The 11,751-nt window shown below is 40.9% G+C and overlaps 1 protein-coding gene across 1 annotated transcript; it reads left to right on the top strand.

Annotated features, from left to right (window-relative positions):
- Positions 1-573: 573 nt before the first annotated feature.
- RNF139 (ring finger protein 139) lies at positions 574-11,270 on the top strand (the record flags this gene model as incomplete). Its single annotated transcript, XM_084229313.1, has 2 exons — positions 574-754; positions 9,334-11,270. The coding sequence occupies 2 exons, from the start codon at positions 574-576 to the stop codon at positions 11,166-11,168; spliced, it is 2,016 nt and encodes a 671-aa protein (XP_084085439.1). The 3' UTR covers positions 11,169-11,270.
- Between the last annotated feature and the right edge of the window lie 481 nt (positions 11,271-11,751).

Raw genomic sequence — 11,751 nt, 5'->3', positions numbered from 1 at the left:
TAAAATAGCGAATTATTTCCGTCCGCGGAGGCCGGGCGTCCTCCCGGGCCGGCAGCCCCCCGGCGCGGCAGCCCCCACTGCGCTGCGCCCCCTAGCACCGCCTCGGCCACGAAGGCCGGCAGCGCGGGTCGCGGGAACCACGGCAACCCTTCGCTACGTCTGGCGTGATGACGCCACGGCGCGCGCCCCAGCGCCCGATTATGACGCAAGCCGCGGCGCGGGCTCGGCGATCTCGCGTGACCGCGGGCGCAGCTTCCAGGCCGCGCAGCAGCAGCAACGGCAGAGGCAGGCGGGCGAGGTCAAGATGGTGGCTCCGCGGGCGGGGGAGGCGCTGGAGGGAGGAGGAGCCAGGCCGTAGCCCGCCGGAAACACCGGCGCCCGGACAACTCCCGGGAGCAGCCGCCGCCGCCGCCCGAGCCGCCGCCGCCGCCTGCTCCAGCTCGAGCGCCGCGAGCGGGCGGCGGGGCGGGCTGCGAGAGGCAGGAGACGAGGAGGGCGGGGCGGAGCCGCCCGCCCGAGCCCCCGCCCCGGCCGCCGTCCCGGGCCCGCCCAGCCCCGGTGTGGCAGCGGCTCATGGCGGCGGTGGGGCCCCCGCAGCAGCAGGTGCGGATGGCCTATCAGCAGGTCTGGGCGGCGCTCGAGGTGGCGCTCCGGGTGCCCTGCCTTTACATCATCGACGCCATCTTCAACTCCTACTACGACTCCAGCCAGAGCCAGTTGTGCATCGGGCTCCAGATCCTCCTCCGGCTCCTTGGTAAGGGGGTCGGGTCGCCTGCGCCCCGGGACGGCGCTGCAGGCCGAGATGGGCCTTGTGGAGGCCATGGGCCGTTGTGTGCGTGTCTGTCTGTCTTTGGGAGCCAGTTTCGCCCCCATCTGGGCGTCTTTGCAGGGTGAGGAGAGGGGCCGGAGATGACACGAGTCCCGGAGTTGACAGTGGGCCGATCCTCCGGGCGGGCCAGCCCTCTGTTCGTTTATGCACCAGAGTGACGGCGGGGGGAGGAAGCGTGGTGTGAGAGCAGGCGACCGAGTCTCCCTGCTGTTTCCCTTGGGGAATGAGTGCTGGCTTACCGCGTCCTATGCGACAGCCTCGGAAAAACAGCACCGGTGCTCGCCCCGATCTCGCCTTGTGTGACCTTGGACTTCTCCAGCCAAGGCCTGGGCCTCAGTTTCCCCCTTTTCGAAAATGCGGAGTGTATTGTCTCTTCTGTGTGCATGGGGTCCACATGATCGTGTCCTGTCTGCTGGTAAATGACATCCAAACCAGAGAGACAGGATGTCGATGTCAGACCATTTACCAAAAAATCCTCATGAAGAAGGCGATCCATACCTAACGAGGCCTAAAATTTCCCATGAATGAAGAAGGAGGTCTTGAAAATGACTATCAAAACGTGGCTAGCAAGTGATGAGACTTTTCCAAAGTATACTTCTGAAAATCTGTGTCTTTGGTGCATATGAGTGGAGTGTTAAAAGCATCTTTTATTTCATTCCCCATCTTATACTTTTGTCTCCAGAGTGAGAAGCATTTATGTGTAAAATAATTGTTTAAAGTAATTGAAACTTGGCAATTTTCGTTGATGAGGTCATTCTTGTGATCAGTTTTTAGTAGGCTAGTGCTTTGAAGTGTTGCTGAGGACAGCCTGATGGTGAGATCCTTACCAAGCTTGCCATCTGTTGCTTCCTCCAAAAAACTGGCAATAAATGTTGAGTTTTGTTCTGGCAATAAAAAACATTTTAATTTGCTTGGAATTTGCTCTGGTAGTATCTATCCTAACTTTAAATATATCCCTGAGTGATAGGTGGTATTTCCAGTCTACAAATGAGGATACTGAGGGTCATAGATGTTAAGTGTTTTGCTCTTGGTACACAGCAAATAAGTGTTTGCCAAGTTTAAAAATCTTGACTTTAAGGGTGGTTCATTTTCCTCTTCAGTACAGCTGCAGTCCAGAGACAAAATGGTATAGTAACAGTCATGCTCGGTCTTAAAACTAACATATGTGACTGTGATGTCTTTAGCACAAAACTTCTCAGTAACCGACCAGCTCCTTAATCCCTGCCATTCCTGCTTACCACTACAAAAGTGTATTGTTCTCTTTTGTTGTGGCAGAAATGAAGCTATGTTTGAGGGGACTCACATATTCATCCTGTAAATAGAGTAGATGCTGCCCTAACTGTTCTTACCAAGGTAACTGCAGTTCTTCCCAGAACCCCTGTGGGAAGCAGGGGCTTTAATGCAGTTTGTAGTTTAAGAAAATTGAGCAAAGTAATCTGGTATTCTTTGCATTCCATCCATGTTTCTAATTTTTGTAGTGAATCATGGAAGTTTGTGTTTGACAAACTAAAGAGAATGTGACTTAGGTGAAATACCGCTCTGTGGCTTTTTCTTATCTTGACCTTTTTGAGAAGATGGACAATGATGGTTTCTCTCAATGGCGGATTATTAGGACAATAAGTGAATTAGGCTCTAAGCTCTTAGAAGAGTACCTAGGGCCTAGTAAGGGCAATTTAGATGGTAGCCTTTAGTGAGCTTGATAACTTGTAAAAAAGGTAATTTAATACTACTATTAAGATCATATTGTGTTACAGATGGATATTTTGGTCTTTTGGAGGCATCAGCAAAATGTGGGTGCTGTTTATTTGAAAATTTGATCCCTGTATATTCTATGGGTCAGACTTAACGAGAAACACAAAGTGTTTTTTCCAATCTAGCATCTGACTGCTCTTTGCATTTTGCCAGTATAAATTTGCTAATTTTTCACATTTATAAGGAAGATAACTTTTAAAAATTGGATTTTGTGCTAAAAATTAACCCTGAATAAAAAACAGTTGTCTTAAATATTTGAGAGCCATTTAATGAAACATCACGTTATTGAAAGTGACAGGTTTGTGTGTAAAAAATACCAAAGGACAGTTGAAGTTGTGTACCTGCTTTTTGAAAATAATTATACACTTCTCAGTACTGTATGCAAATTTTAAAATTTGTCAGTCTCACATTTTTCTTTAAAATAGAATTGTAAAAATGGAAATATATTCTCTAAATAAAAGGTATTTGGTATGTAGTGTCTGAAGAATTCACTCCTCTCCGCCTACAAAAAAGTACAACTGTACTTTCATTTAGTATCAAACTAATTTGCAAATTCAGCAGGTGAGAAAATAAAATCTCATTTTGGAGATCCAAATCTAATCATAATATATAGCATATATTTAGGAAGTGTTATATACTAAATGAAATGCAGCCCAGTGCTGCATAATGCTGAATTAACAACTCTGAATCCAAGGCAGAAAATGCAAGCATAGGAGCCTGTTTTTATTAGTGTTACTCATACGGTGTTAATTCACTGAGGTAGAAAGTTCTTTCTAAACATAAAAGAAAATTCAAAAGTTACAGGGGAAAGTTGATAAATTTGAGTGCTTAAAAAAAAAAACAAAACCTCATAACACAGCTCTTTTAAAAATCCCTAAAAATGACAAAGAGGGGAATGTTTGCATCATGAGATTGAAGTCTTAGTAAGAGTTGTACTGCCAATAAGAAACATTTCTCTCCCCAGAGAAAAATGGGCCCAAAATAAGTAGTTCACAATAGATGAAATGCAGATGGTCAAGCTACAGAAAAATTAGACTTATTTGCAATTAAAGAAATGCAGTCAAAATGAAAATTCACTTAGATTGGTGAAGAGCTCAAAGTTTGAATAAAAACTTGTTTGGCAAAGATATGGGAGAAATAGATAAGGTTACACAAATTTCAGGGATACAGCTGCATACTGATTTGTGTGTGCCTCCTCATATGTACCCCCTGGAGTTTGTGCTGTTCCCACTGTCACATGGTACTGTCCCTGAAATTCGTCCTATAGCTTTTGACTCACAATTTCAGTTCTAAGAATTTGGCCTCAAGATGTCTTTGCACCAAGACGTTGGGCAAGGATATTCATTGCAGCATTACTGTTCAGTAATAACAGAACAGTATATTGTTAATCTAAATGTTCATTCATCAGGGTTAGCCATACAGTGTTAGTGACAAGAATGTACAATTCTTATCAGGACTTCAGTCTCATATGATGCAAATATTTCCCTTTCTGTCATTTTTAAGGATTTTTAGAAGTATTTTTGGTGTTGTAGAAAGAACTCAAAACCTGTGATGTGAAAAAACAAAGCTAAGTGGCAGTAATTGTTAAAGCTCAGAGAGAGACTAGGGGTTCTCAGCAGTGACACTCAGCAGTGACATTTGTGGAGGGGACAGTTTTTGTTGGAGTGTTGGGCTGTTCCTCGGAATTACAGGATTTTTAGCAGGATTTCCTTCCTTTCCCTGTTAGATACCAGTAGTGCCTCCACTCCTTCTCCTTAGATATTGGGGGAAAGATACTGTCAAGTGACCTCTGCTGGTGGGGAAGGGGCATCGAGACAGGCAGCCAGACTAGCAGCACACACTAGAGAGCCCAGAAACCTTGCGCCCATGCATGTATGGAAACTTGATTGATTGTGTTCCACAGGTAGGATCGAAGTATGTCGCGGTAAATAGAGATGTTTAGTAATTGTCTAGTTATTCATATGGAAAAAATTATAGCCAAGTCCCTACCTTCCCTGTGAGTATATAAACAATTCTAAGTGGATTAACACCTAAGTGTGAAAAACAGAACTTTAAAACTTTCAGAGAAAATAGACAACATTGCTTTTAACCTTCATGTAAGGGAAAAGTTCTTAAAAATATGTAAAAGCAGGTGTATAAAACATTGATAAATTCAGTAATAGTGAAATTTAAAACCTGTTAAACAAGACACAACGTCAGTAAAGTGAAAAGACCAGTCACATACTTGTAGAAGACATGGAAAAGTGACACAGATTTTGTAATCCAAATATTTTTTCAAATGTCTACAATTCAGTAAGGATAGAAAAAGCAACTCCAAGAGAAATGAGCAAAAGACTCACTGGCAGTACACAAAGGAGGAACCAGCTGATGGGTAGAGTAAATTGAAAGATGCCCTCTTTGATAAGTAGTCAGAAATGCAAATCTAAAAAAAATTTTTTTTTTTTAGTGCATGCCTTTTATACACAGTTTTCTTCTGGTTTGTCACAATAGGTCAGCCAGCATTTGCCACAATAATGTCTGCCGTAAACACTCCAGCACCACATCCATCTGAGGGGCACTCCTGACTAAGGCGACAGGTTTTACCGTTTAGTCCACCTCCTAACATTTCAGGACAGCCAGCTCAACTTCCTTCCTCTAGGGTTTGATCTTCCTGGGAGTGGTGAAAGACTCTTAGCACCACGCAAGACGAAACGAAGAGTGGACTCCTTTTGAATGTTGTCCTCAGAGTATGTCCATCTTCCACTTGCTGGCGCATAGCAGTCAGTCTTTGCTGATGAGGAGGCACTCCTCCTCCTGGGGCATGTTCTGTTACATCTGCGGGCTCAGCCTCAGGAGTGAAAGTCTCCCCAGTAAGGGTTTTCACAAAAACTTGCGTTTTTGGTGGCAGAACCGCCAAATGGCGGATTGCAAAGGAAGCAGAAATTCAAACTTTTAAGAGGTTAAATACCTGTAGGGTTTGACTTTTTTTAAAAAAGCCAACAAAACCCCTTCAAATATTTCTTTTTTTTTTTAAGTAACAGTAATTTTTTAAAAAGGTTTGTTTATTCATGCATGCAAGAACTGGGGTATAGGACAGAGGTGCAGGGGGTCCTGATTCACCAGAGACAGAGCGGCAGACAGAGCAGAACAGGCAGATCCACTGAAACACACTGCTGAGGGGAGCAGCGGGCGGGAGAGGAGAGGTCTGTGTGGGTCAGCCACACAGACCATGTGGGTCAGCTCCCTGGCCGGGGATCAAACTCATGCTGCAGTGGCTGGCGATAGCTTGACAGCACTGAGACTCAACCCCTGTGCCACCAGGGAGGCCCCTTCATATATTTCTTAATAAAAACATGCTTGTTAAAGTCTCAGTTTAAAGGCAAAATTTTGGTTCTAATAGAACACTTGAGTCCTTTCTTTCCTAAAAAGTTTGATAGAAAAATTTTCTTTATGCTCTAGTTGATCAGGTATGTTTAGAGATGAATATTTCAGGATACTTACTTGATCCTATGCTTCACTCACCTGGGAGGAAGGTGGGCCTCTAGGGTGTCGAGGTGTTTTCCACACCTTGCTTTAGATTATGTTTCAGAGTTATTTAAGGTACCTGGAGAATTATAAATGTTCTCCCTTTCTTCCTCCTAATTTATAGTCCTAAATATCCAGAAAAGATTTATGGGTATGAATGGACTTTACCCATAAAACACTTAAACTTGATTGTGTAACATGCGTGGTGTTTGTGTTTGCTTGCTTTTTGCTTGTTTTGGTAATCCAAATTGAAAAGGCCCTGAACTCTTTCATGAATTGACTCCATTTATAGCTTCAAAAGCTCCTGAATTGATTTGATACCTGCCTCTTTTCCTACTTTGAGAACTTGAGTGAAACTCTCCAAAAACTGGAGAATTTGAACCCAGAGTTGTGATTTCAATTACTTTTATTCTCTGGTGTCCCAGGGTGGAAAGCAGCATTTATATATAGCCTTGATATGTGGGTCGCTCATAAATCCTACTCAGAAACTCTGTCCTGGTGCTTAATTTTCTTAGGCCTACTGGGTATACACTAATAGTTTTATGTCTCAGTTGTGAAAATGCTGTGAAAACTTAGTGACACTATTCCCTAAAGGCCACAAGAGGACATGCTCTACTCAGGAGACTTGTTACTTGGAAATTTGGCTCCTCCCGCCCCCCCTTAAAAATGGGAGCTGATTCTTCTGACATTCTATATGTAAGAGCATGGGTTTCCAAAAACATTTAAGCACCCCATTTATTAATACATGCAAACTTTGGGTAGGGCATTTGAACAGTTGATATACTGTACCTGAAATCTTTGGTCATCAGTACTTCTTGGGGGTGTAATTTAATCAAAGAGGAGTATCAACTTGCTGGAACACATTCGAACTGTGAGGTTGGAGCCTCACTACATTATTTGCTTGTCCTATCACATCACACTTCCCCCTTTTTTCCTTTGCGGCAGGTTAAACTCCATTTCTGTACGAGTATTTCTAAATCCCAAATCATTCCTTCATTTGTACGGAAAAATAAATTTCTGGGGTGAAAACTATTATAATGAAAAAAAGTTATAAATTATAGCAAAGTTCATGAATATTCACAGGCAAAGATTAATTTACCACTTTGGGAATAGCAAATTGACAAAAACAATATGTAGTCACTGCTTGATTTACGCCCTTTGAAGTAGCATAAAATGGAATCAGTTATTTTGGTTTTGACTCACCTTAGGTTAAGGTTTGTCTCCGGAGTATTGTTTTTCTTACAGGGAAAGCAAGATTACGTAAAGCATACAAAGGTGGAGTTAATTCTCTTTTTTGTTACCTTCTTTAGAAAGGCTTCCCAATTCTTTGAAAAATTGAAGTCCATTTACAGTGAAAGGACCTATTCCCAGCTGTCAAAGCTGGGAGACAAGGAGCGGCCCTCTAGCTTGGTGCATGGGGTGGAAGGGGGTTTGTAGGAAGAGGACTGTGTCTTCCAGTTAATTGTGTTCTTTTGTTCTCTTTTTCACAAATGGCCTGACACAGGATAAACTGTGAAGTCCATGGGCAAACTCATCAGTTAGAGGAATTCATCTTTGCTTTTACACAAAACAGATTGTGAAATGCCCCCACTGTAACTGTAATAAGCAGTGTCTGTCCTGATTACATGCTGAGTTACGGTGGATCGAGATGTGTGTTTAAATTTCTTTTCTTCTTTTCCTTTACTTCAAGCTCTGGTTTTTCAGCTTTTGTCTTACCCTTTCATAGGTTTTAACTTCCAAGCAGGATGTTTTATGGTTGCTTTTAAAAACAAGTCAGAATTTGACAGAAACACTGATTCTCCCAATGAATACTAATTGTATTTATTTTTACAGACTATTTTGGTATCTGTAGATGTGCAAAGGAGGACCCTTGCTTGCTATCGAGCATTATGTGATGGGGTAGATGATACCTACTCAGATAACCACAACAAAGATGTAGTATGTCTTACCATGTCTGTAGGTGTGCTGAAGGAAGAGTCAGCGCTCAGAGGAAACGGGTCTGTAAGACTTGGACCATGGGGGATTTGGGGAAGCAGAGAAGCTGGTGGATTTGGAAGGAAGTTGGCAGTGTGTGTGTCCTCTGGAGGGACGCTGCTCATTGGATCCTTGAATGCTGGGACAGGGAATTTGGATTTTAGTTGATAGTAATTTCAGAGCCACTGCAGCATTTTGAGTAGAGCGATGAAGTCAATTTGGTGATGACTTTGTAGGTGGATGTGGACAAGATGAGCTTTTAGAGACAGACTTAATAGTTTCCTGAGGAAAAGGGAGGTACAGATGTTAGTAGAATTTGGCAACTAATTGTTAAAAAAGTTTGAGAGTCTAGGGCTAGAAGCACCATTAAGAGAACAGTAATGCTACTTTTTTTTGCTATTGGAAATCACAAAGAGCTGTTTGAGAGGAATTAGGTTTTAAAGATTTGAAGGTTGCCATTGTATAAGTGGAACAGGTGAATATTTAATCTTGCTTAAAAACTTTTGCCAGAGTGCAAAGAAAGATGGTGCCGGATGTGCATTAACTTGTGTGGTGTTGATTTAACACCACCATCTTCTTTTAACAAGATTTGGTCTTAATGGCTGTTAGAACATTGCAAAGGATTGGCTATTTGAAGAAAAAAGATTCAGCATTATACAGGGTAAAGGGAACTTGGAGGACATACCTGAAATCTGTAGAAAAGTATGTAGAGGAAAAACTGAATTTGGAAATGCTCAAAGTTAAGGAAAAATAAGATCCACCAGAAATTCATTTTGAGGAAAAAGAGGAAGTGTATAACTTAAACTTGACATGCAAAAGAACACTACTACTTAACAAAAATAATCCAGTAAGAACAAATTTTTTCTTGGTTATTTTTAACTCAGTTTTTTGTAATGAAGCATTTTTAATGATTATGAAATTATAAAGGGCATGTTCTTTCAAGATTTAAAAACTTGTTATAATGCGTGAGTCATTACAAACTCCTCTTAAAGATAGTTTAATGATTTGATGTTTAGACTTACAATACTACTTGTATTACATTGGAAAATAGGAAATTAGAAAATAAGGGATGAGATTAAAAAAAATAAGTTTGGCGTAACTTTAACACAAACTTTATTTGCCTTTGTCAATGAATATGTCTTCAGGCTTCATGTTCATAACTTTGAAAATATTCATATTTCCTAATTAAAGGAAGAACGTCCTAGCCCGTGGTAGAGAAATACTCTTTAAAAATGTTTTATTCAAAAGACCTTTTTTCTTTTTTTTTTTTATAGGTCTATTTGTATCCAGTATTGTTCTGATTTTGTCACAGCGATCACTTTTCAAGTTTTACATGTACAGCTCAGCCTTTCTCTTAGCTGCAACGTCAGTGTTGGTAAATTATTACGCTTCTTTGCACATTGACTTCTATGGTGCCTACAACACATCAGCTTTTGGAATCGAGCTGCTTCCTCGGAAAGGCCCTTCACTATGGATGGTACTCATCGTTCTGCAGCTGACATTTGGAATTGGATACATCACACTACTCCAGATTCATTCCATCTATTCACAATTAATTATTTTAGATCTCTTGGTTCCTATAATAGGTTTAATCACAGAGCTACCATTACACATCCGAGAGACTTTAGTTTTTGCTTCTTCCTTGATTCTCACATTAAATACAGTACTTGTCTTGGCAGTGAAACTTAAGTGGTTTTATTATTCCACAAGATATGTTTATCTTTTAGTGAGGCACATGTATCGAATTTATGGATTACAGTTATTAATGGAAGACACATGGAAGAGGATTCGTTTTCCAGATATACTTCGAGTCTTTTGGCTAACAAGAATTACAGCTCAGGCTACAGTGTTAATGTACATTTTAAGGATGGCAAATGAAACTGATTCCTTCTTTATTTCTTGGGATGATTTCTGGGACCTCATTTGCAATCTTATAATTAGTGGTTGTGATTCTACACTAACTGTACTGGGCATGAGTGCTGTAATTTCCTCAGTAGCCCATTATCTGGGCCTTGGGATCTTAGCCTTTATTGGCTCAACTGAAGAAGATGATAGGCGGCTTGGCTTTGTAGCACCCGTTTTATTTTTTATTTTGGCTCTGCAGACTGGTCTAAGTGGACTGAGACCAGAAGAAAGACTTATTCGCTTAAGTAGAAACATGTGCCTTTTATTAACCGCAGTCCTCCATTTCATCCATGGAATGACAGACCCTGTGTTAATGTCGCTCAGTGCCTCTCATGTGTCATCTTTTCGTAGACATTTTCCTGTGCTCTTTGTCTCCGCCTGCCTGTTCATTCTTCCTGTCTTACTGAGTTACGTTCTCTGGCATCACTATGCACTAAATACATGGTTGTTTGCAGTGACAGCCTTTTGTGTTGAGCTCTGCTTAAAAGTAATTGTTTCTCTCACTGTTTATACGTTATTCATGATTGACGGCTACTATAACGTCCTCTGGGAAAAGCTTGATGATTATGTCTATTATGTTCGTTCAACAGGCAATATTATTGAGTTTATATTTGGAGTAGTAATGTTTGGAAATGGGGCTTATACCATGATGTTTGAGTCAGGAAGTAAAATTCGCGCTTGTATGATGTGTCTCCATGCATATTTTAACATCTACTTACAAGCAAAAAATGGCTGGAAGACATTCATGAATCGTAGGACCGCTGTTAAGAAAATTAATTCACTTCCTGAAATAAAAGGGAGCCGCTTGCAAGAAATAGACGATGTGTGTGCAATCTGCTACCATGAGTTTACAACATCTGCTCGTATCACACCATGTAATCATTATTTCCATGCACTTTGCCTTCGGAAATGGCTGTACATTCAAGATACTTGTCCAATGTGCCATCAGAAAGTGTACATCGAAGATGATATCAAGGATAATTCAAATATATCTAACAACAATGGATTTATTGCACCCAATGAAAATCCAGAGGAAGTTGTAAGAGACGCTGCTGCTGCTGCTGCTGCTGCTGCTGAATCTGACAGGGAGTTGAACGAAGATGACAGTACAGATTATGATGATGATGTGCAAAGAGAAAGAAATGGAGTGATTCAGCACACAGGTGCAGCAGCTGAAGAATTTATTAATGATGATACTGATTAAAATAGCATTTACTAATCATTGAGGTATTTGTTTAAAATTCAGTTCATCCAAAACGGAGTAATATGCTTCACTTTAATGTGTAACCAAGCACAAAAACAGTATCAATGTTGAATCTGTGAATGGTTTTCCGTTTACTGTGATGTGCTACTGTAAATATACCTCTTTAATTACTTCTGGTCTCTTTGGTGACCTATTTAAATTTGTGTACATTATTGTACATAGAATAAAATGTTTTCACGTTTTTATGACAAAATTTGAACAAATAGCTTTTTAATAGATGTAATAATATGGTGCGTCAACTGTGCCAAAGATTCCTCAATGAAAGTATCTCTCTCTAATTCTGGAACGTAGTTTTTCTTTAAAATGGGTGGGAAAATGCTTATCAGAGGAAACTGCATTAAATCAAGGAAATAAAATAATTTGGACCAAAGGATAAAGGCTATACATGAAGTATTTTACAACTCAGGAAAAAAGTCTGCCAGAAATGATTGAGACACTTTTTTTTGAAATTTGAGAGTAGCACTGTAATTGAGCCGGCTTCGAAAGTCATGATTCAGAGAGTGTGTGAGTAAACTTTGGTATA

Source organism: Talpa europaea (genome assembly GCF_964194135.1).
Source record: "Talpa europaea genome assembly, chromosome: 3".
In the NCBI taxonomy this organism is placed as follows: Eukaryota; Metazoa; Chordata; class Mammalia; order Eulipotyphla; family Talpidae; genus Talpa; species Talpa europaea.
The sequence above is the reverse complement of the archived record's forward strand: the minus strand, read 5'-3'. Positions and strand labels throughout refer to the sequence as shown.